We start from the raw sequence: 23,786 nt of genomic DNA on the forward strand, positions 1-23,786 counted from the left end.
GGTTATTGCCTCCAGGCCGGACAGCAGAACAGAGCACCCGGCCTTCTTGCAGTCCCAGGGAGGGGTACTAGAAAGTTCTCTGACTGAGACAGTGATATCTGTGAGTGTCTGGGTGGAACAGCCCCTTCCCCTAGTCTGAACCCAAGAGGGGATGTGTGACTAAACTTCTGTTGTTATTTCTGTGTTTCTCCATATGAAACTTTACGTTTAAGCAAGGCTTCAATTGGCTTTTGTCTTGGATTCTTTTGTATACCTTACCTTGATAATCTGGGTTTATTGTAGTTACTTCAATTACATTGGACTGTAACAGTCATAGATGGTAGATGCCAGATTGATGTTTTTTTGCATAGCACTTTAGTTCTTGCTTGTAAACTAACTCATTATTACTAAACTGAATTCAGTTGTTGTTTTAAGCTTTTAATGTAATAAAAACACCAAATGATTGAAATCTGAATTCATTAAATCTAACATGTAGAATTTTAACAGTGTAGCAAGTGTTATTGCTTCTTAAAATGTGCAACTCTCACTGTAGCTGACGACGTGAGCATCTCCAATAAGCCATGTGACCTGCAATGTACGACTGATGGTGGCGAGCGCCAGTTGCTTGTTCCGGCTCACGATGGCACATTCTGTCATGATGGCAAACACCATGGAGTCTGCATTGATGGCATCTGTCAGGTAACTTGTCTGAAGAGGCTGCAGCCACCAGCATTAATCAGCTTCATTACTGACTAACCACAGCAGGTCTGTTTTATTAGCGCCAGTGTGAAACTGATGACATGCTTGAAGAGTATAATAACTCACAGCTTGATAACTCCTCCCTCTCAGCCGGTAGGCTGTGACGGGCAGCTGTACAGCACAAAGGTTGTGGACAGATGTGGGAAATGTGGCGGTAATGGAACGACATGTCAGCGCGTCACAGGATCCTACAGGAAGGCATTCACACAGTTAGGTAACACACCTACAACCGTGGAACCAGATGTGGAACTAAACCAGCCAAAACCAAGCAGTTCACTGGACAAACTCTTTAATTCAGACTATTTGAATTTATGCCGACTTATTTGAAATGTTTTCCCTCAACCTCTTTTGTTGATTTAGATACTTTCAAAAGAAAACAGGCACCCCCACCCCCATCTGCAAAAAATGGCTGTGGGGCAGAGATAGAAAGGAAACCTGCAGGTCATTGGTGACCTGTCACTGGTATACCACACGTCAGTGAAGGTTCTCATTCATCCAGGTGACGTCGTCTTAAAGTTGAGTCATGGCAATTGGAAGAAGATTTTAAATCCATCTCAACTTCAAGACAGTTTGCCAAATACAGCAAAAATATCAAATGTATTGGTGAATTTCATATGAACTGATGTCATCATGAAAAAGTGTACAAAATCAAAGCAGACTAGCACATTCGAACTTTTTATTTAATCAATTCTTAAATACTTTTTGTTGAGGAGATGGCAGTATTATCATGAGCCACTTCAGACTAAAGACTTCTACTTCTTATTTCTTTTAAAGTTGACAATATCAATACTGATGGTTTCTGATGATTATCTAAGGCTTATAATGGAATCAGAATCCATGACCTTCATTTAATGTATATCCACACCTAGGCAGAGACTGACATGCGAGCATGAAACGAGATTTGGGAATATGTAAAGTGAGGTGGTGTTTCTTTTAGTTTACATTAACGTGAACATTTTGTCCCAAGGTTATGTGTTCATCACCAACATCCCAGCGGGAGCTTCAGACATCCAAATCATAGAGAGGCACAAGACTGAGAACATACTGGGTGAGAAGAAAGGCCTCCACATGCTACACGATGATCTGTGTGTTTGAACTGAGCTGACATGCAGTAAAAGGAGCATCCGAATCCAAATGATCCGTTTACCAGTTAAACCTAAATTTGTTGAGCCAAGAAAATTCAAGCAGAAATAACCCATAAAGGGATAAAAAATATTGTTGTAAAAAGGGTGCAACAAATGGTATACCTGCAAAAATAAATGCAATAATGGTAAATACTAATACTTCTGTCAAAACTGTTAGTGTAGGAATACCAGAGACCCTGATGGCACCAAGGACGGCTGCCCTGGTGTTCTGGTGCATTTGGTTTTGTCTTTTTTTGTGCGTTCTACATGTGTCTGCATGCTTTTACACACACAAAGAGCTACTTAACATCAGGTCTAGATAGACAACATTCCCAGTTTCTATGCATCTGCTGCTGATTAGAAACATCTTTTGGCCAGAACAGAGAGGGGATGAGCGGGAGCTCTTGTGCGTCTCTGCAGGAGGGGGACGCACACAGCATTATCGGCCATCATCCTCTTTAGCCTCCGCTCACTAAGTAACAAGATGAAAAAAATAGCCCTGCTGATGTAAAGGAAAAGGACTTTTCCTCCTGTGTTTCATGTTCCACGGAGACGTGGCTCAGAGAACAGACCCCGGACTGCGTTTTGCTGCTGGAAGGATGCAAGGCCATGAGTGCATTCTGTATGGGAAGAGCTTCTCCCCAATTATTTATCAGTGACTTCAACAAGAGTAATCTGAGCCAGAAACTACCAAGATTTGACAGTTTATACAATGCCCCACCGGGAGGAAAGCCCGCTGGATCCCTGTCAAACCTCTGACTGTCAGAGCATGTGATGATCCACCTGGTCCCTGCATACAGATGAGGGTTGGAACTTCGCAAACCCGTTAGGACTACAGAGATGGACTGACGACTGCAGAGGAGCTACACTCACATAGCTGGAAGTGTTCAGGGCTACAACAAACTACCTGACAGTGTGTCCTGATACATTCACTTCTGTGAGGACCACATTAGTCCAATACAGACCTTGGGGGGGGGGGGGTTATCGTAATGACAAGCCCTGGTTTAGTGCAAAGCTCAGGCAGATTAGGCGACAGAAAAAGACAGCTTTCAACAGTGAAGACAGGAACCGGCACACCGACGTTTAACGTTGACTGTGTAAAGAACTGTATAAAGAACTGGACTGAGTGTGACGTCACCCATAGAAAAACTCTGGCTCCAGCCAAATGAAACCAATTCAGTCGCCATTTTTCAACGATACAGATGTCACCGTGTTGGACCTAGACAACAGCGATCGGTCCGAGACGGTCTACAGTCACATTCCTATGCCAACTACTGTCACCAATCAAGCTTGTTCAAAAGTCTGCACCCCTTTCACTGTAAGTGACTCATTAGAATCTTTCAATCAAACTTTTACTGAGGCATCTGAATGATAAGTTTCTAACTTGAATAAAGAAAAATATCATGAAAAAAATGAGGATTATCAAAAAAAGATGTTAGAAACAGAAGGTACCAGAGCAAGAATGGTTCGTCTGGGCAATAGAATGATGAGTAACAGCTTTTTATTTCTCAATAGAAGTCTATGGGATTTTAGCTTCTTGGAACCAGTGAGTACTTCCTGTTTGGAACAGCAGGGTAAGGGGTCAGTTCAGTCCAGTTCGCATTTACAGTCAATGTTCTTAATTCTGCCCTTGTTGCCTCCCTAGTCTCTATCATCCCGTCCTCTCCTCTCTTGGAACAGGCCATTTCCCCAAAGTCCAGTCTCACTCTCCTTCACCCCCGCTCTCTTTGCACTGATAGCTCAGACCACTGAACCCTCACAAAGCTCCAGCCTGACAGCATTTCTCCTGCCGCCCTCAGACACTGTGCGGAGGAGCTGATGGCTGTGGTTACGGACATTATTAACACCTCCATGGAATCATGCCATGTGTAAACCCAACCTGCTTCAAATCCTCCACCATTGTTCTTGTCCCCAAGAAGCAACAGATCACAGGACTTGGTGACTACAGGCCTGTGAGGCTGACGCGTGTAGTCATGACGCCTCTTGAGGGATTGGTCCTGCCCTGTTTTCAAAGTCCCACTCTTAGATTCAATGTTGTTTGCCTACAGAGTCAACTACTGACTGTACCGTATATGAGAACCGGACTGAGTGACCCCTCCACCCCGGCGTTCCAAACAGGGAGTGGCTCCAAGAAGCCAAAATCCCATAGACGTCTATAGAGAAATGAACAGCTGTTACTCAGTCATTCTATTGGTCAGAAGAACCGTTCTGGATCTGATACCTTTTTTAACCCTTGGTATCTTAGATGACCCCACCTTTACATTGAGGTGTTCTCCCTACAATGATAAAGGTGAAGAGGATTTCATGTAATCCATGGACACCAGTGAAGATCACAAATCATTGAAGAAAAAAGGTTCAGCGCACTGTATTGTGGGGTCTAGATTACCTAACTCCCAATCTTAAAGGGGTGGGGGTCCACATAGAGGAGGATCTAACCTGGGGAGTAAACACCTCTGAGCTGCTAAAAAAGGCCCAGCAGAGACTGCACTTCCTAAGGGTGCTCAGGAAGAACAACATCTCCCAGAGACTGCTGGTGTCCTTTTATCGATGCTCTATTGAGAGCATCCTCACGTACTGTGTCTGTGTGTGGTTCAGCAGATGCACAGTGGCTCAGAGGAAAGCTCTTCAGAGGGTCATTAACACGGCACAGAAGATCACTGGCTGCCCTCTCCCCCCTCTGGAAGAACTCCACAACTCGCGCTGCCTCAAAAAAGCCCAGGACATTCTTAAGGACATTTCACACCCTGGACACTCCCTCTTTGAACTGTTGCCATCAGGGAGAAGGTTCAGGTCAATCAAAACAAGGACTGACAGATTCAAGGAAAGTTTTTATCCCGTAGCAATAACTACATTAAACGCTGTAAAGAACAAGCCATAAATGGAAACATGACAGAATGTTCACGCGTGTGTGGGTTATGTCTGCTGTATTTTATATTGTTTTTATACTATTTATTGTGATTTTTTATTTTTTACTATTTTTACTATTTGACTATTTTTGCACCTTAATCTCGTTGTACAATGTTGCAATGACAATAAAGACTATCTATCTATCTATCTATCTAAAGTGCCTAGGATAGCACAAGGGTTACACATCTTCTTTTCATCAGTCTTCTTTTGTTCATATTTTTTCAGTAGTTCAGGTTATTCATATTAGAAACTGACAATCAGATGTCTTGGTAAAAGCATTGTTTGATTGATGGACAGATTCTCACAGGCCACTCAAAGTGAAAGGGGTGTGGCCTTGCAACGAGCTTACTCCTGACTGGCGACAGTAATTGCCATAGAAACTTGACTCATATTGACTCAGACCAATCACTGTCGACTGGCTCCAACAAGGTGAGGTCCGAATCGTGGAAAAATGGCGACTGAATTGGCTTCATATGGTTGGAGAAGGTGGTAAGGCATTTTCTACAGGTGGTGTCACAGTCGCTAAGTCCAGATCTCTTATACAGTCAATATAGCCAACATATCCAAAGATGATGCAATGAATCTGTCCCTTCAATTCATCCTGCAGCATCTGGTCTCCTCAGGAAAATACACCAGGATCCTGTTTGACCATCAGGACTGTTCTATCCCCTCTGTTCTCCCTGTACACCAACTGCTGCACCGTCAGCCACCAATCTGTCGAAGTTATCAAGTTTGCAGATGACACCGCTCATTGGGTGGGCTCTTCTCAGATGGTGATGAGTGTGCTTACAGGAGGTAGGAGGACCAACTGGTGTCCTGTTGCAGCTGCGACTATCTGGAGCTGAACATTCAAAACACAGAGGAAATGATCGTGGACTTCAGAAAAGTCTCCGCCCACCCGCCCTCACTCACTCCAACAGATTCTCCCATCTCCACAGAGGACTTATTACACATCCTGGGCAAACCCAAGACCCAGGACCTCACGTGGGAGCTGACCATAGTTTCCTCCTTAAACAGACAAAGAGGCTGTTAAAGCTCTGGCTTAAATGCAGTTTCATGTTCAAACGCTGATGTTTGCTCTCCTGTCCAGCCTTGTCAGATGAAGCAGGACGCTTCTTCTTCAATGGAAATCCCGTCTTTGACAATCCACAAAACTTTCATGTGGCGGGAACAGTGTTCAAATACAGACGTCCGAGCAGTGGCTTCTCTGAGGGGCTGGAGTACATGACCGCTCAGGGGCCCACAGTGCAGGCCCTCAATGTTATGGTACCACTTATGAACATAAAGCACAAAACAGTTTCCATTGTGACCCTGAAGTGTGTTCTTTGACCCTTTTCTTTCTCTCACTGTCCACAGTACTACAATCTGAATGGAAAACTTTCCCATATCACATACCAGTACACCCTCCCACTTGTGCCTCACAACATCTCTGCTTCTGAAGCTGTCTCCAGTGGGCCCCCACACCTTTACCTTAACCTCACCACAGAACAAGTACCAGAGACCGCCACAGGGGCCCAGAGTGGCTCCAGGAACCAAAGCAGATGTGAGGCATCTGCACATTGCTTCAACAGCCTTCTTGAAGCAGAGGAACCTTTGGAGGAAGATGAGGATAAAAAGGATGTGTGGGAGGCCCAGACACGGACCCCTTCTCCCTCTACTAATGGGGTTCGGGTCCACAGACCAGTTGATGCTGTGTTGAGTGGCAATGACGTGGTACACGAGAAGGCTTCACCACCGACCGACTTCAGTGAGTGGAACCTTTCCTTCCTCTAGCTGTTAGCAGGATCCAAAAGGCAGAGGAGAGTTTTATAAAAACACTACTAACTTAGTCACTTTCTGGAATTTGAAGGATCTCAAAATTCGAGTAAATCTATGTGAATGTTTTTGTCAGGGCTGTAACGATTCCTTTTAACAACGATTCGATTCATAGTCCATTTTAGTTCATTTTGAATGCTCCGATTGGATCAGATCCTCTGACCTAAAGTGGATCCAGATCATCTTCATCCAAACTTCCAGTAGTGAGACTCAGACAGAAATTCCTGAAGTTTTCCAGATTCTTGGATTTCTTCCAGATCATCAAGTGGAAATGAAATCTGTGTCCAAACAAACAAGTAAACTAGAATGAATGTCAAATCCATTCACATGTTAGTTTCCTAAAGTTCAGCCCACTGTTGTTTTTCCACATCCAGAGAATCCAAAGGGAACATTCTAGACACTGGATGGTCACATGACTTTATTCAAAGTCTTTCCACACATTGGACTGGAATGATGGACTGATCCGTGTTAATGACATCACATGAGTGTTGTCTGCTGTGATTGGTCATTTTTACCTTAGAACAATATAATCCTACCCCACCTCAATCCAGATGGTATCTTCCAGATTGATGATCAATTTATCAAATTTTGAAACAATTTTTTACGGTTTAGGTTGATTTGATCAGATTCTGTCTCATACAGATGGATCTGGCCTGATCGTAGAACTAGGAATAGATTTATCGTAACAACCTTACTTTCTGTGGATCCTTTTTGGATTTGTTTGTGTTAATTTATGTTTCCATGTGTTTGTGTGTTTGCTGTGATAGTTTTTAAGTGAACTTGGTTTTGCTTCCATCAGGGATCTGTGGTTCACACATCGCTCATTGATTAATTGGTAGATTCTTTTGAAGTGATCTTGACAAAAATGTCTTACTTTTTAAAAGTTTTGGTTATTTGATTCCATTTATGCAGTTTTGCTCTTTTGACTAATGAAACTGTGAGTTAAGCTGAAGTCCACATCAGCTGGTGAGTGAGTAGGTAAAGGTTTGCTTGTGTCTCCATCCACAGGCAGTCGGAGCCTTTACTCTGCTGCCCTCTCAGACGTTGCCCCCTACACGTTACGGGGGGATTTGCATCGCAACCAGACGAGCGTTCACTCTGTCAAACACACACTTACAAATTCACAAGCACCAGCCGCCAAAGACCCGGATCCTGACGCCCACAAGACAACAGCTGCCCAGAGAGCCGGCACTGACAGGTCTGACACCACACCAACCAAGTTACCGGTACATCCAGCTGGGTTTAGTGTTATATGCATTTAGTCACGTGAAACACGTTTTTTGTTGTCCTCCCATCCACTCTCTGCCTTCATCTTTGTTGTCATGTCCATGTATCGCCAGAGAAAAAAGGCTATTTTAAATGAAAATGGTATTTTTGCTGTTTCTAGGCATTTTTCTGACGATGGTGGGCATAGCTTACATTTCTGAGGATTTCTTTATTCAAATTGTTGTGAATCAGGAGCAGACTGTTAGAAAAAGCCCATAGCGGTGACGTCCAGTTGGCAGGCCGTAGTCTTCCTGCTCTGCTCCATTCTGATCATCCACCTGCAGACAAATAGATCCATGGTAAATGGCGTATACTTGTACAGGCCCAAAGCGCTTTACATTCACACACACATTCACACACTGGTGGCGGCTCCACTGCCGACAACCTTCCACCAGAAGCAAGGTGGGGTTCAGTGTCTTGTCCAAGGACACCTCGACACATTGGCGGGCAAGGCGGGAATCAAACCCACAATCTTACGATTGGAGGTCAACCGCCCTACCACTGCACCACGGCCGCCCCATGAACGTCTTTGTTTTCCTGGTCTGAGCTGGAATCTGGATCTAAACTGAACGGCTGGATAGAAACAATGTTGCTGCCATTTTTGTTACAATGTACAATCCCTATGTTAGTTTGGGGGTGTGAGGGGCTGTAAGCTAGTGGGTGAGACTGTAGACAAAGGGATGATGGGAAGGCTTACTGTGCCCACAGCTCAGAATGAAACAAGGAAAAGTCCACTGGGGACCAGAAGATGGTCGGAGTGGGACTTTAAATATTAATCAGTGGAATCGTAAAAATCTCATGACCTTTGGTTTGAGACAGGAACACTGATCGTTTGTCTACATTTAAGTCATTTGTGTCTGTGATTGTCCTGCGTGTTCCTTTTCTCAGCAACGATGTGCCGCTGCAGCGCCGCATCAGTCCCGCTGACATGTATCGCTGGAAGGTGTCTGCTCACGCCCCCTGCAGCTCCACCTGCACAGCAGGTGTGCACACAAACACCCACAGTTTCTCTGCTGAGGCCACAAAGAGAAGGGGGAAAAGGACGGTTTTTATTTAGATGTAATGTCTGGCATAAATGCATAAAACGGAACAAATGATTTTGTTTGGGTTTGTGTTTTCCACCAGGTCTGTCCAGCAGCTTTGCCATGTGTGTCCGCTACGATGGTACAGAGGTGGATGATATGTACTGCGATTCTCTGACCCGACCAGAACCCACCCACGAGTTCTGCAGTGGGAAGGAATGTCCTCCACGGTACCGAACCGTTGTTCTGTGATCACTAATGAACTGCATGCTAAACCTAGAAACCCCCCCAAAAAGTCGAAGTGGAGTTTGGAAGCATCTGCTAATGTTAACAAATGTTCTGTGGCGTGTTTGTGCTCACATAGCGTAAAAAGCTTAGATGTTCAGGTGTGCCCACGGCCACAGTCACACCAGATCTAAGTTGGCTTGAGCTTTTCTTCTATCCGTTCAACTTCAAACCCACTGAATCCCTTTTAGTTCCACACGGTAGCTGGAGCCTATCCCAGCTACTGTTGGGGTAGGTGGTGTACAAGCTGCCAGTGTGCTGCAGGGACACGCCCCCAAACACACAATATTTCAGTGAGTTATCTCTCACTGGTCATGGTTCTGGTTCCGGTATCTTAGTTCTTCTCCCTGTTTAAGGTTTGACATTTTTCTTTGGTTGAAGTTTAATTTGTCAATTCAGAAATGTTTTTTGGGCAATAATTTCATTTATTTGATACGTTATTTAGGTTCTCGGCACTGTTTTCACGAGAAGGTCTAACCAGCGAAACCTCTTGGTCTGTGCTCCTTTCAACAAAATATGGATTTAGGAGAAAGCTTTTGCTGAGAATATTATTGTAAAAAAAAAAAGGTTTAAGGGTTTTTAAGGTCCATGGACCACTCAGTGCAGCCCCTCCGGATGGACAGGTCTCATGTCTGACTGCAGAACAGAAGCGGCCCAGTGTCCTGCTCTGTGGAACGCCTTTACAGTCTCAGTTCTGAACTCTGGTGACGGACGGTAAAGAGGAAACAAAGCACAACAGAAGCACAAATGAAAGATCAAATGAGCCTCGAGACTTCAGTTAATGAAACGCATGTAGATTTCATTCACTGAAAACGTTCTGCTCTGGCTGCAGATGGGAGACCAGTGGGTGGAGCCAGTGCTCTCGGACCTGCGGGGAGGGGCTTCAGTACCGCACCGTGAGGTGCTGGAAAATGCTGTCTCCGGGCCTCGACTCTTCAGTCTACGACTCGCTGTGTTTGTCACATGACCTCCACAGACCAGCCAATAGAAAGCCTTGCTTTGGCCAAAGCTGTGGACCGCAGTGGGAGGTGTCGGAGTGGACGGAGGTACTGCAACAGGACTGTCTGTGAGGCTGATTTCAATGCTTGGGCTGCAGAGCTTTGACAAGCTGTGTGTTTATTCAGACCACAGGACCCCAAAACCTCCTCATAGAGGTGGCTTAAAGTGGCCTGAAATAATCCGGTGGGCCTTACGTCCCCATGACTTCAGAACAAGAACTGCGAGCTCGACTTGAGAAAGTCTAGGCAACAATGCAAAACTTTATCCCTCGCAGTAGTTAGTCAGAAAGACAAAGATGATGGAAATCTGGGGTTTCAGAAAACACATCAGTTCATCAGGTAACCAGGTAACCAGAACCAGGTCAGCCTTTGTTCACTCCAATGGAAAACCGTCTGAAAGCAAAATCCCCTAAACCCACACAGTCTGGAAAGAACATTAAAAAAATGCTTTTTATCAGTTAAGATTCCAGATATTTCTACAGAATCTGTTCAAATGTAAACTTTGCCTTCAAACATGGAGTGCTCTTTTGATTGACAAGTCCTTGAGCTTTTTGGCTTTACTAAGTGTGTTCGTTGCCCCGCCTAGTTTTCAGGAAGGTCTCGTGACATCACATCCTGTTGAGATGCCGACAATTGTAGAGCAGCTGGCTTCCATTCGAGGCGAGTTGAAGGCAGCGAGTCGCTGAACTGGACTTGTGTTCATCCAGGTGGTCGAACAAGAGCAAGTTTAGGGTTTTTGATGGGCAAACAAACCTCTTCTTATGTTGATCCACAGAGACGGGACAGGTACAGGTCAGTGCAGCTGATGGTCAGTATGTCACACCAGATTTATGTGAACCCCAATACATGTAGGATTTCTAGATTTCCTTAGATTTTTATCATTCCTCCTGTAACCTAACTGTAATATCTTTAGGTGGAATCCTTTTTCCAGGTTTTCTTGAGGGCCTGCAGCTTGAACCAAAGCAGAAGCTTTTAGTTGTTTCAGGAAATCTAAAAGCTGTCAGACGAAAACAAGTCTCACATTTCATTCTTTGGGTTTCTTTGTTCAGTGCTCGGCACGCTGTGGCTCACAGGGCCTCCGAACGCGAGACGTTCGTTGCTCTTCCGACAGAAGGATGTGCAACCAGACCTCCCAACCAGCAGACAGAGAGGAATGTGAGGGGCCGCCCTGTGACCGGCGCTGGACAGTTTCTGACTGGGGACCTGTAAGTTCTTCAGTCTGTACGCTCAAACAAGAGCAGCCTGAGGAAGGGGCAGTCGGTCGGTGGGTCAGTGTCCTCAAAAACAGCAACAAGCGTTTTTGTTTTTGACTCTCATTCAATGTTTGGCACGTTAGTGAGTTTTATTCATTAAAAAGATCCTCAGCAGCTTGCTGAAGAAACACACGAAGCCACCGCTGTGGCGCAGCGTCCCGTTTGTTCGAGCTGGGACTTTTAGAACAGGAAGTCGAGCCTCCAGAACAGGTTCCTGTTTTCAGCAGATCCCTGCTCTGCACATCCCAGAAATATTTAGCATTAGCATTGGCATTAGCATTGTGACCCTGTGACCTCACAGCTACTCTGAAAATCCAGATCCTCCTCAGGTTTAGCTACCGGTGTTCCAACACAAACAGGTCCACCAGGAAGGGCCGTCCCAGCGGGCCGTGTGGCTCCTATGACACAGGAGTCTGGCTGCCTGCAGTCACCTTACAGAACAATCAGATATTTCTCAGTATATTGAACAATATGCTCCATATATGGGAGTCATATGTTTCTCAGTATGTGAAAAAACATGATAATGTGCAAATATATGATAATGTACTGCGCAATAAACTGATTGGGACATGATTATATTCTATATATCCTATAACAAAGGTCATGTACAGTAAACCCTTGTTTTTCGCGGGGGTTACGTTCCAAAAAGAACCCGTGATAGGCAAAATCCATGAAGTAGAAACCTTTTTTTTTTTTTTTTTTTACAATTATTATACTATTAAATACTTTAAATACTTGTATACATTGAAAAGAAAGAACAAACCATTTTACAGGCTCAAGCATTTGTTTCACCAATAAAAGTACTTTAAAAATGTTTTTTTCAACAAGTAACTTCTGTACTGTACTGTCAAATAATAATTGTATTCATCGATGTGAACAGAAGGCTTCAAATTGCGGAGATTAGCCCCGCCCACCGCGACCCGAGTAATTGGATTAAACAGGAGAAAATTTAAAATGATTATGAAAAAAATACAAAGTACAGTGGGACAAATAGTGACTTAAGTGTATTTCACTGGTCTTCAGACTGAGCCGCTGCATCCTGACCCTGCTCTGCAGGGTTTTCTTCTCTTGAAGCCCGCGGTGCAGCTGTGTTTGTTCAGGAGAAGAACATAGTGATTGGCAGTTGTTGTCACTCTTTTTCCTATGGGTTTTAGAGAAACTCGAAATTGCAAGAGAATTTGCACGTTTGTAATGTAAATTTGGCAAGCTGTTTTACGTACGTGTACATATTAAACTGCAGCGTTATTGACGCACAGGTAGAGAAGAAGCCGAGTGACTTTTTAGCCAATCAGAATGCAGAACACAATGCACGATGCAAATCCGTGAAGTAGCAAAACCGTGAAAAGTAAACCGCGTTACAGCAAGGGATCACTGTATTGAAAGAGGCCTTATAAATATATTTATGTCATGAAATATACCTCAACGTAAAACATAGGATGTTATACAAACACAGCTGTAGCTATGACTCAAAGACTTTATCTTGTTTTTATTGTGATGTAATTAATCATTTAGTTTACAGTCAATGATATTTAAGTTATATAAATTAAAAAGAAAATGATGGAAAAAAAAGTATTTCAACAAATAATCAAACATTTACGAAATAAAGTTTGTTTAAACACCAATGGATTTTAAATGTACAGTACTCAGCATAAATGAGTGCACCCCCTTTAGAAAGTTCAAATTTAATCAGAAGCTCAATGAACAAAAGAAAATGTCCAAACTTTCCACACGTTGAGTTTTAGGAGCCATGCTCGGCCGTTCCATCACCTTCACCCTGTTCATCAGACATGCAGCAGCAGCTTTAGAAGTTTGGGGTTGTTGTCGTGTTGGAAAAGTGCATGAAGGGATGCAGCATCTTCTCCTTTAGTATAGAGCAGCACATTGTTGAGTTCATGATATCATTATGGAAATGCAGCCCCCCCACCAGCAGCACTCATGCAGCCCACATTAGGACACTGCCACCACCGTGTTTCACTGTAGGCACCATGCATTTGTCTTTGAAATCCTCACCTTTGTGACGCCGTACAGTCTTAAAACTGTTAGTTCACAAACGGTGATGTTTGTCTCATCACCCCAGAGCATCCCAGTAGTCTTCATCTTCATCAGTGGGGGCACTGGCAGATTCTAGGCGTACTTTTTCATGCATGGTCTTTAGGAGAAGCTTCCTTCATGGACGATAACCATGCATGTTATTCCTCTGCAGTGTGCGCCATGTGGTTTTACGGGAAACAGTCCCTCCAGTTTGGCGTCCTACTGCTTCAGCTAGCTGCAGTGAACCTGCTCTGTGATTTTCTTCAACCCTTGTCATCAGAAGACGCTCCTGTCCAGATGTTAGCTTCTGTGGACAGCCTGGACGTCTCTGTGAGATGGTTGCACTTCCAGCTTTCTTCAGTTTTTGGATCACTTTTGCTTTAGTATTTTGACTGATATGTAAAGCTCTGCTGATCTTGTTGTAGCCCTCACCTTATTGTCTAAAGAAATGATTTCTTTTCCATGGGGAGTCGTTGCTGACAGCATGAAATGGGAGGGGCTGTTCTTTGTTAAGAAATGCCCTTTTCTAGTCTCCTGTGTGCTGGACACCTCTTAACCCTTGTGCCATCCTAGGCACTTTAACCCTTGTCCTATCTTAGATGACCCCACCCTTACATTCACATGTTCTCCCTACCATGACAAAGGTGGATAAAGGTGGAAAGATTTCATGTAATCCATGGACACCAGTGAAGATCACAAATCATTGTAGAAAAAAGGTTCAGCACACTGTCTAGTGGGTCTAGACCAGTGTTTTTCAACCTTTTCTGAGCCACGGCACACTTTAACCTTAAAAAAAATCCCGCGGCACACCAGCATCCAAAAATTTAAAAAAAAAGGGAGAAACTCATAGTCTGTATTGATCTACAGCCCCTCCACAATCTCACATGCATTTTTGAGATAATTTTTGCAGAAAAAGCTGGAAACTGCAGCTGTTTTTTTTCTAAAAGATGCAATAAAAGATAAGTTAGAAGATTTAAAAACAGTTTGATGTGTGTTCGTTGGTTTCAAGAGGTCTAACGACAGATCTCCTTGTGCCCTGTCACTCTCACAACCCAATGCATCATGGGAGATGTAGTGCATAAAACGGCCGGAGATCGGTTTTCGGAGCTTCATTGTTTTGTTCACTTGTTCCACGGTCTGATACCGGATTCTGTGGAAAGCAACACCGCTAAAGACGAGCTTTAGCTGGTATTTTTGTTAGAACTGAGCGACTTTACGAGCTAAATCGGGACAAGGAAGTGAAGACTTTAACCACTTCTGATTGGTCAGACTGATGACATGTGATTAAGCTCCCCAAGAATGATTGGTGGAGACAGTTAAAGGGGCGGGACTTTTCCAAAATACAGCCGGAGCTGCAGCTGAATCGCGGTACCTTATCAAAATGTCTTTAATAAAATAAAATAAACGCAAAGAAAAAGTATTTTACGATCTTTTATATTCCTAACTCCTCAGTGTTTTATCAGGGCCTGTTTGGATGAACACAGAGCTGAAATCCTGGAGATGGGAAATGTTTTTAGATCAGTTAATGAGGGCAATTTTCCACGGCACACTTGACCATCTCCCACGGCACACTAGTGTGCCGCGGCACACTGGTTGAAAAACACTGGTCTAGATGACCCAACTCCCAATGTTAAAGTGCCTAGGATAGTACAAGGGTTAACGATGGGAGTTGGGTCATCTAGACCCACTCACCCACCCACCCACCAACCCATCCATCCATCCATCCATTTGTCCACCCACCCATCCATCCATCCATCCGGTCATCCTTTTCCAGACCCACTGAATCTCATTCTTGGTCATGTGATGCTGGAGCCTATCCCAGCCACTGTTGGGTGAAGGTGGAGTTCCCCCCCTGATGGTTTCCTCCTCCATCACAGGGCCTGTTTTCACTGAATTTCCTCCATATTTGTGTGCGTCTGGCTGGCTAGACCCATTCTGCCGGGCTCTACATAGCTGCGTTTCTGTGCTAACCATGATACATTTCGGCAGCAGGAGACGCTAACAGAGATGTAATGTGAAATTCCAGTGCTCGGGTGCATGTGGGGACGGACGGATGCTGCGCACCGTGACGTGCCGCTCATCGGAGGGGTTAGTGATGTCAGAGGAGCAGTGTGACCAATTACTGCGGCCGCTCACAGTTTACCCCTGTGGTGACAGAGACTGCGCCCCCCACTGGGTGGAACAGGAGTGGCAACAGGTGACTATAGCCCAATTATTTAACGGCTCTCATGGAAACCGATTGGCAGGAGCCACTTTTTCAGAACTCTGCATTTTGTCTTGGCTTAAGGAGGAAGAACTCACTGCTGTGTTCCCATTTTTCTCCTGAAGATGTTATTTCCAAATGGAAAGAAGGAGCCATCATGTTTCCCATGACTGTTTTCACTCCTTGTGTTTAAATGTTGTAGTGTAATGTGACGTGTGGGCGTGGCCTGAGGCGGCGTCGGGTGGTGTGTGCAGGCCTGGAAAGAGGCACATTCCGAGAGTTTCCAGACAGCAGCTGTGACCCAGACAAGAAACCAGAGAGCACGTCTTCATGCTTCCAGAGACCCTGCTCCAAATGGTTCAGCACTTCCTGGTCCCAGGTAGGTCTGCCTCCTGATGGACCCGCCCCTCCCTCACACACACACACACACACACACACATCCTCACACTTACACACAAACACGAACACCCCCCCCCCCCCCCCCTTGCCCACACACACACGCACAGTTGATGTAAAATGATAAAAACTTTAGTCACTAAATGAAGGATATTCACCCACTTGGACCCCTTTAGCCTTCAGAACTGCCTTCATCCTTGTTGGCATCGTTCAAAAGGTTCTGGAAACATTCCTCAGACACTTTGGTCCACATTGACATGACAGCATCAGTTGCTGCAGATTTGTCGGCTGAACATCCATGATGCCGATCTCCCGTTCCACCACATCCCAAAGGTTCTCTATTGGGTTCTGGTGACTGTGGAGACCGTTTGAGTCCAGAGAACTCATTATTTTCTAGAAACCAGTCTGCTGTGGCAGCTTTTTGTTCAGGGTGACTCTTACTCTTTCCAAGGCCTTGGACCCAGCTAAACCATACCATCACACTTCCTCCTCCATGTATGACAGTTATATCACACACTGTGGAGGCTTCCTTTTACCTTTTTGATGGCATACAAGATGATGGCCTCTTCCAGATGTCAAAGGTCAACAAACCTGAGGTTGTGGTTGTTGACTTCAGCCGGTGGCGTGTGTGAAATTTGAGGAAAATCACTCAAATAAATGTCTTATGGAAAAAATGACCAAATTTCACACTTTACCAAAAAATGGCAGCCAAGCCATAAGGTCTGTGGCCATCCCATAATTTCAGGACTTCATTTGGATATCCCAGATTTTGCTGTTGAAGAAGGATTTTTTTAGCCCCATGAGGTGTGTGCAAATGTTGGTAAGTCTTTCAATTTGTGGGGGAGGGACAAAATCTTTGCTCAAAGGCGCAGTAAGAAAGAAGAATTGCAAAAACAATCCGGTCTTTCAGTCCAGGACAGCTGAAGGGAAGAATACAGTTTAGCCCCAGATACAAGAGGAGTTTATACAAATATCCACCCGCTGTGTCAGAAGATATGTACTCGGCTGTTGGACAAGTAAAGTAAAATAAATTAAGAAAATAAATAACAGGATTGATTGTATTGTCAAATAATTAAAGAATTAGCTGATTGGATAACAGGATTCAGTGGATGTGTCTGTATGGTTCTTCCATCTTCAAAAGAAAACGTCTGTTTCTGCCAGAAACCAAAGAGGATTTGAACCCAAAGTTAAGGAAGAACAAAATGAAAAAATGTTCTTTCTTGCTCTGTTAGTGCAGTAAAACTTGTGGAAGCGGTGTCCAAGTTCGAGAGGTGAAGTGCTACCAGGGAGGGGAGCTGGTTACCCGGGGTAACAACTGCTACCCTCTTCTGAAGCCAGAAACTAGACAAAACTGCAAAATCCAGGACTGTCCTGCAGACGCACCAGGTACGAAACTACAGCCGTCAAAGCTGAGCATCAAAGTTTGAGGTCCAAAGTCATCCAGGAGTGGACGCTAACCACTTTGTTCTGTTTCTGCAGCAGCATCTGTCTCAGCAGACGCGTTCTGCCAGGACAAGCCAACAGCCAACTGTGCTTTAGTCCTGAAGGTGAAGCTTTGCTCACACTGGTACTATCGGCAGGCCTGCTGTCAGGCCTGTAAGACCCCCCCAAACTGAGATGCAACCATCACTAACGTCTCATTCCCACCCGCCGTGACCTGCTGTCCCCGCCCACAGAGTGGGCCCCCGTCCAGGATCCATGCAAAGAGACAGGGATCCCTTAGTGATCCGCCAGTTTAGTTTCAATCTGTCCTTTACATCGTTGACCCTGAACTGTCATCTGTACGTTTTTGTTCTTTGACCACCCAAACCTCATGAATGCAGTTTGTCCAGAAACACACCAGAGTCTTCATGAAAACCTTTGTCACTATCCTGAATGAGTCCATGCAAACGTTTTCCTTCATCTACCTCTACTGTTTAAAGTCTCAGAACCAAGAAGTGAGACTGAGCATCGATGGAGATCTCATTCATCCAGGAGGCGAGGATGAAACTGGACTTAAAGTCTTCTACGAGTCTGTTGATCTTTTTGCTGGACGAGAGAAAGACTGGAAGGATTTTTGTCAAACAGGAAGATGACTCTAGAGAACTCGCCTTAGCTCTGAAAGTTCTGCTACATCAGTTTTTAGGCCTTTAAGTGGAACAAATAACACTCACCGATGCTCATGTCATGAAGAAGACTTTTGTTTGTTGAACTGCCTGACATTTCTGTCAGGCAGTTTGACTTTAAGATTAAAGCACGACTCAAACATTGTTAACCAGCCAGCTGTCAATCATTTGTCTCTTCAAATGTATTTGTCAAATTATGAAGAATGAAGACCCAAGTCATGAAGAGTTTTCATGACTTTCCAGAGTTACATCCATCCTCTAATGTGAAACCTCTGGCCTGTCCTCACTGATGCGGTCTGGAGTCTCAGCAGACACCCCCCTCCAGGTGACAGACTGTGTCCGAGCGGGAAATCCTGGCGTCCTGTCAGCAGCCATCAGGAGGACTGCTGCCTCGGTTCCTCTTTGTTCAGAACCTCTCCCCTCCTGTGTCCTTCCAGGAGTCCAAACTGTATTTCATCTTTTTAAAGATTTGGGCTAAACGCCTTTACAGCAAAGCATCTCCCATTTCCCCATCTTCATTCAACATCATGCAGAGAACAGTGTGGGGTTCAGAGTCATGGATATAATCCACTGATTTAGATAAATCAACTGAACAGAAGTCAGTGGCTCTACCGCTGCACCACAGCCACCATGGCAAATGAAAGAACTCAATGAAAGATGTGCTTACAGACAGCATGACGTGACACATGAAACATTCAGACGAGGCAGAGACCAATCCGTTTATTTAGTTCTGTCAGGGAGACAACAACAACACAACGGGACGCAACACAACCAGGCACTGACCGCACAGGTGACACACAGAATGAAAGAAGATGGAATTACACGCCCCCCGTCCGGCCTCGGGCGGCCCCCGTCCGGCCTCGGGCGGCTCCTGGTTGCGAACTTTATTCTGACAAACTGCTGTGAGACTAAACTTGTGTCTGTAAGTAGGACCTCAGTGACCGTGGCATTATGGGCGCTCGCTGTGACGCCATCAGGCTCGTTAACATTGATGTTGGTGGAGGAACAGAGAGAATCTGAACTCTTTAGAACTAAAACATCTATTGGTCAGACTAACCATTCCTGACCTGATCCTTTTTTTTTAGTATTGTCTTGATAATACTCTTTTTTCTAATTATATTTTTTCATTATTCAAGTTATTAAAGTTACAAGCTGAACAATCGGATGCCTCAGTAAAAGCATGTACACCACATCCAACGTTTGATTGACAGGTTCTCCAGATCAGAACTGAAGGCCTCTTTACTGCAGGGGATTCTGGATCTTCTGACACACGAGGAGTATATAAGTATAAACCCCTTCTGTAATTTAGGCTCAACGTTATACTGATTAGTTTTGTATCCTTTGTTTTGTTGGACGGAAAAGAAGACGAGGAAAGAAGGGAGGGGTGTTGGAGACACATGCTGCTTGCTGGCAGTGATGTCCAAGCATTGCCCTCCCCACCAAGGGTTTTGTGTGTCTAAGGTGCAAATAAAACTGAGAGGGGAGGGGCCAAAGTCCATGCAGGAACCATGGGAGGGGGCCACTGGCAAGTAGCCCTTCCCCCCAGAGGCACATTGCAGGTTGACCCCTCTCCCAATCGCCCTACCAAGTAGTTGTAGGGGGAACCAGGGTAAGTCTGGGACAGCTGGCAGACTGACCCAAGATTGGTGAAAAAATTGTCCGCCCCATTGCACAGAGAGCCAATCCCCCAGGCCTAACACTCCCCACCCCAAACAAATAGAGAGGAGCCAAGAGATAGCTGGCCCCAGGGGCAAGCCCAGACCCCCCGCACTCAAGCCCCGCCCCTGTAAGAACTCTGGTCAAGCTCCGACAGGACCGGGGCGGCCCGACCAGTCAGGGCCCCAACTGATAGCCTCAGTGGAGACCGCAACCCGCCAAACCTCCAAGGTCCCATACCTAGAGTGGACCCCACCCTCCCGCAGACAGCCCCCCAGGAGAGGGGGGCCAGATCCCCACCCAATCGCTTGAACTGCTTTAAGAGGAAGTAAGCCAATCAGCTTACTCCTGATGGACGACAGTAGTTGCCATAGAAACATGACTCAGACCGACTTGGACCAATCACTGTTGACTGGCTCCAGCTGACGTAACACCCGCTCAGTCCAGTTCTCTATACAGTCAGTGGTTACTATCTAAATGAGCCGGGGGCTCAAGGGGAAGTGGGCGTGAGAGGGCGTTGTCTGTTTCATCTGGTAGACTTGTAAGAATATTCATGCTAACAATTTTTGTTTCACGCCTGAAGCTGAACGTTAACATTTCTAAACCTGACGGCTTCAGAAACTCAGGAGTTCTTCAGATGAATTCATAAAAGAAAGCAGCATCTAAGTTCTATGCAACATTTCAACGCAACCAACGTTTGGTTTGTTTTCTGCAAAAACGGCTGCCAACATCTGGACTCAGAGGTCAGAACATCTGAGAAGCTGCCTGCAGGACAGCGCCGCAGCAAACCGCTGACGGCCGTTCAAAGGCATCAGTCATGTGATCAGAGGTCCAACCTTAACCTACAAACCAGGGCTGTCAGAATCCAGGCCTGGTCCAACATGTTTCAAACCATCCTGCCATTGAAGCTCCTTATTGGCTAAACACACCTGATCCAGGTAATCAGCAGCAGATAAGGCCGGATTTGTGGGGCGGCCCCTCCAGGCCTGGATTCGGAGACCCCTGCTATAGACTCTCTGTGAATCAGCTCAACAGAACCACCATGCACCAGAAGGGGGCGTCCCTGAGTCTGAAAGGTCACTGTGAGAGGCTTCAACTTTGACAAGCTTCTATTAACGTGATGCGTCTCACACAGGCTCCCCCAGTGGGAGGGAAGATCCTGGACCACCGACTCAGCTGAACATCCAACAACCTTCAGCCAGAGTGGCGCTATAACTCCACATCCTTTAGACTTTTCTGATCTTGTATTTCAATGAAAACGCGTAAACAGAACCAGATAAAGGTTGTCTCCGAATTCCCGCCCTAACCCCTAAATACGAAAAACTATGTAGTGCCCTGAACTTTAAAAGTAATTCGGACACCAAGCTCACTACCTTTTTTTTTTTTAAATAGTGGATGACGTCATCGATTTAACAAAGTTAAAATGTAATTGATATGCGCGTTTTGTGACGATTATGAGTCCACTGTCTTCTGAAAATGAAAATGGTCTAAAACTCTAAAAATGGTCCATTTAAAAAAAATACATTTGAATACTGTGCCTTTGCCCACAAGTGGCAGGGATAGGCTCCAGCAGCCCTGTGACCCCGAAAGGGACAAAACGGAAAAAGATGAATGAATGAATAAACATTTAAATACATTTTTGGACCACAACTGTTGTGACGCAATGCATTGTGGTCTATATTCGCCGATCTAGAGAGCATGGATGCACATGGATGAATTTCCAGGGCACTGGATTTTGGACTGCGCTGCAAAATGTCCAACGCGCTACATAGTGAATAGGGAAGGAATTCAGACACAACCGTGGTCAGTTTTTCTTAAAGGACCAGCGTCACACGACTCAGATGATCAGCAACTAAGAATTCAACTCAATGAAGTCAAAAGAGCACCAATCAACTTCTTTAACAGTTTTTCTAAACGAGCTCAGTCTCCCTCTCAGCCTCACTGATCTCAGCTGCCGTCTGTCTTCAGGAGGAGCTCTCTGTCTTTTTCTAAAATAAGGACGGAGGAGGGGGTTCTGCCCAGAACCCAAAAGGTTTGTGTGTGTTGTGATGTTAGAAACGATGAAATGTGAAGGACAATGAGGTCAGACGCTGCGCAGCTGCAGGCAGAGTTGCCAGAGGCAGCAGAGCACGCAGACACCGATCGCCATGGTTACAGCAGCCGGCGCCCCTTTTCCTTAAGACAGCAGGTCCTTTTTCAGAGAAGTTCCTGCTGCCATCAGGCAGGAACCAAAGGCTGCAGGAACCAAAGTCCAAGATGTTATGGGTGACCAAAGCAAAGACGGTCAAACAGAGCAGACAAGAGCGTGCACGCTGGTTGGAAGGTCCAAAAGGACGGGCTTGTTCTGAGTGACAGCCAGGATCAGTGGAAGTGAAGTTCTGCGTTTTGTGGGAAATGATGTGGACAGAAGGAAACAGCTGGAGTTGTTGTTTCTGAAGGAGGCGGGACCAAACAGACTGTTATCCCTCTGATGGTTTTATTCCTCTCATAGCCCCCCCCCCTCCCCTCAGGGCACAGGACAGAAGAAGGGAAACTCTAATGTAAAATTGCGTTGAGGCGGCGTGGAGTTCAAGCCTCGGCCGTCCCACGTCTCGCCCTACAGATCAAAGAGGACCTCCAGCACCGTGGCGATGGACCAGGCCTGCGTCTCACAGCTAAATGGACAGTGCTGGCCGTTCTCATTGGTCAGCTCTGGCAGGCCCTTCCATGGAGACCTGAGGAGGCAGAAGTTCTCCCATCACCTCACGGCAAAGAGTAAAGGTAACATCACACGAGAAAATGTCACTGCAAACAACAAAAAGTGTGAGATTTTAGAGGTTCCTTCAACTGGTTTCCTGCTTTCAGACCTGGAGAATATTCCTGAAAAGTCTGGCTGCAGCTGCAGTCTCACCTGTTCCAGACCAACTGTTGGTCAATGGAACAGGTTAAAGGTTAAAGGTCAGGCTAGAGACGGGCCAAACCAGAGCAGGTTTTTACATCTGGAAGTTCTGATGATCTCAATCCTCTTTTCTCTTTCAGACCTGCACCAGAACTTTGGGAAGAATTAATTGAATTCTGAGACTCAGAAACGACATTCTTGACTGATTCCTAATCCTCTCCCAGTTATGCCTGAGGGTACGTCTGCGCTTACGTCTGCGTTTACGTCAGCGGGTACGTCTGCGTTTACGTCAGCGGGTACGTTTGCGTTTACGTCAGCGGGTACGTCTGCGTTTACGTCTGCGTTCACGTCAGCGGGTACGTCTGCGTTTACGTCAGCAGGTACGTCTGCGTTTACGTCAGCAGGTACGTCTGCGTTCACGTCAGCGGGTACGTCTGCGTTTACGTCAGCGGGTACGTCAGCGGGTACGTCTGCGTTTACGTCAGCGGGTACGTCTGCGTTCACGTCAGCGGGTACGTCTGCGTTCACGTCAGCGGGTACGTCTGCGTTTACGTCAGCGGGTACGTCTGCGTTCACGTCAGCGGGTACGTCTGCGTTTACGTCAGCGGGTACGTCTGCGTTCACGTCAGCGGGTACGTCTGCGTTTACGTCAGCGGGTACGTCTGCGTTCACGTCAGCGGGTACGTCTGCGTTTACGTCAGCGGGTACGTCTGCGTTCACGTCAGCGGGTACGTCTGCGTTCACGTCAGCGGGTACGTCTGCGTTTACGTCAGCGGGTACGTCTGCGTTCACGTCAGCGGGTACGTCTGCGTTTACGTCAGCGGGTACGTCAGCGGGTGTGTGCAGATATTTCTGCAGGTACGTCTCCTCAGACCGTTTCTGTGTCTGATCCTGAAACGACTAAATAACCTCTACATTCCGTCCTTGTCCAGCCCTAAAGCAGAGGTTGTTCCTCTTTGACCTGGACATTTTAGAGGTCAACTCATAGTTCATGTGTTCACTCTGGATGGTCATGTGGTCTTCAGTCCAGCTCCCAGAAGCCTCACAAGTCCCTTCTGAAGAAGACTTGGCTTTTAACCCTCACATACATCAAGCCTTTCATCTGCTTT

The 23,786-nt window shown here is 45.7% G+C and overlaps 2 protein-coding genes across 6 annotated transcripts in view; one reads left to right on the plus strand and one right to left on the minus strand.

Moving 5' to 3' along the window:
- Positions 1-18,295, plus strand: part of si:ch211-267e7.3 (ADAMTS-like protein 2) — a 29,883-nt gene extending 11,588 nt beyond the window's left edge. For 3 of the 4 annotated variants that reach the window (XM_078934344.1, XM_004078732.5, XM_078934345.1), the window contains 14 exons: positions 533-678; positions 829-952; positions 1,706-1,786; positions 5,860-6,035; positions 6,126-6,516; positions 7,593-7,782; positions 8,739-8,833; positions 8,976-9,102; positions 9,990-10,203; positions 11,205-11,360; positions 15,466-15,636; positions 15,845-16,021; positions 17,271-17,424; positions 17,518-18,295. In XM_078934344.1, coding sequence (XP_078790470.1) covers positions 533-678; positions 829-952; positions 1,706-1,786; positions 5,860-6,035; positions 6,126-6,516; positions 7,593-7,782; positions 8,739-8,833; positions 8,976-9,102; positions 9,990-10,203; positions 11,205-11,360; positions 15,466-15,636; positions 15,845-16,021; positions 17,271-17,424; positions 17,518-17,654 — 2,339 coding nt within the window. In that variant the 3' untranslated portion in view covers positions 17,655-18,295. The remainder of the gene's footprint in view (positions 1-532; positions 679-828; positions 953-1,705; positions 1,787-5,859; positions 6,036-6,125; positions 6,517-7,592; positions 7,783-8,738; positions 8,834-8,975; positions 9,103-9,989; positions 10,204-11,204; positions 11,361-15,465; positions 15,637-15,844; positions 16,022-17,270; positions 17,425-17,517) is intronic. The other variant, XR_013650508.1, reaches the window with a different exon arrangement.
- Positions 18,296-18,848: 553 nt separating this feature from the next.
- The window catches only part of agla (amylo-alpha-1, 6-glucosidase, 4-alpha-glucanotransferase a), a 35,567-nt gene continuing 30,629 nt past the window's right edge, over positions 18,849-23,786 (minus strand). For both annotated transcript variants that reach the window (XM_011486144.4, XM_004078663.4), the window contains exon 35: positions 18,849-22,513. In XM_011486144.4, the coding sequence (XP_011484446.1) occupies positions 22,396-22,513 (118 nt within the window). In that variant the 3' untranslated portion in view covers positions 18,849-22,395. The remainder of the gene's footprint in view (positions 22,514-23,786) is intronic.

Source organism: Oryzias latipes, chromosome 17 (assembly GCF_053564925.1).
Source record: "Oryzias latipes strain Hd-rR chromosome 17, Olatipes_Hd-rR_3.1".
Lineage (NCBI taxonomy): Eukaryota > Metazoa > Chordata > Actinopteri > Beloniformes > Adrianichthyidae > Oryzias > Oryzias latipes.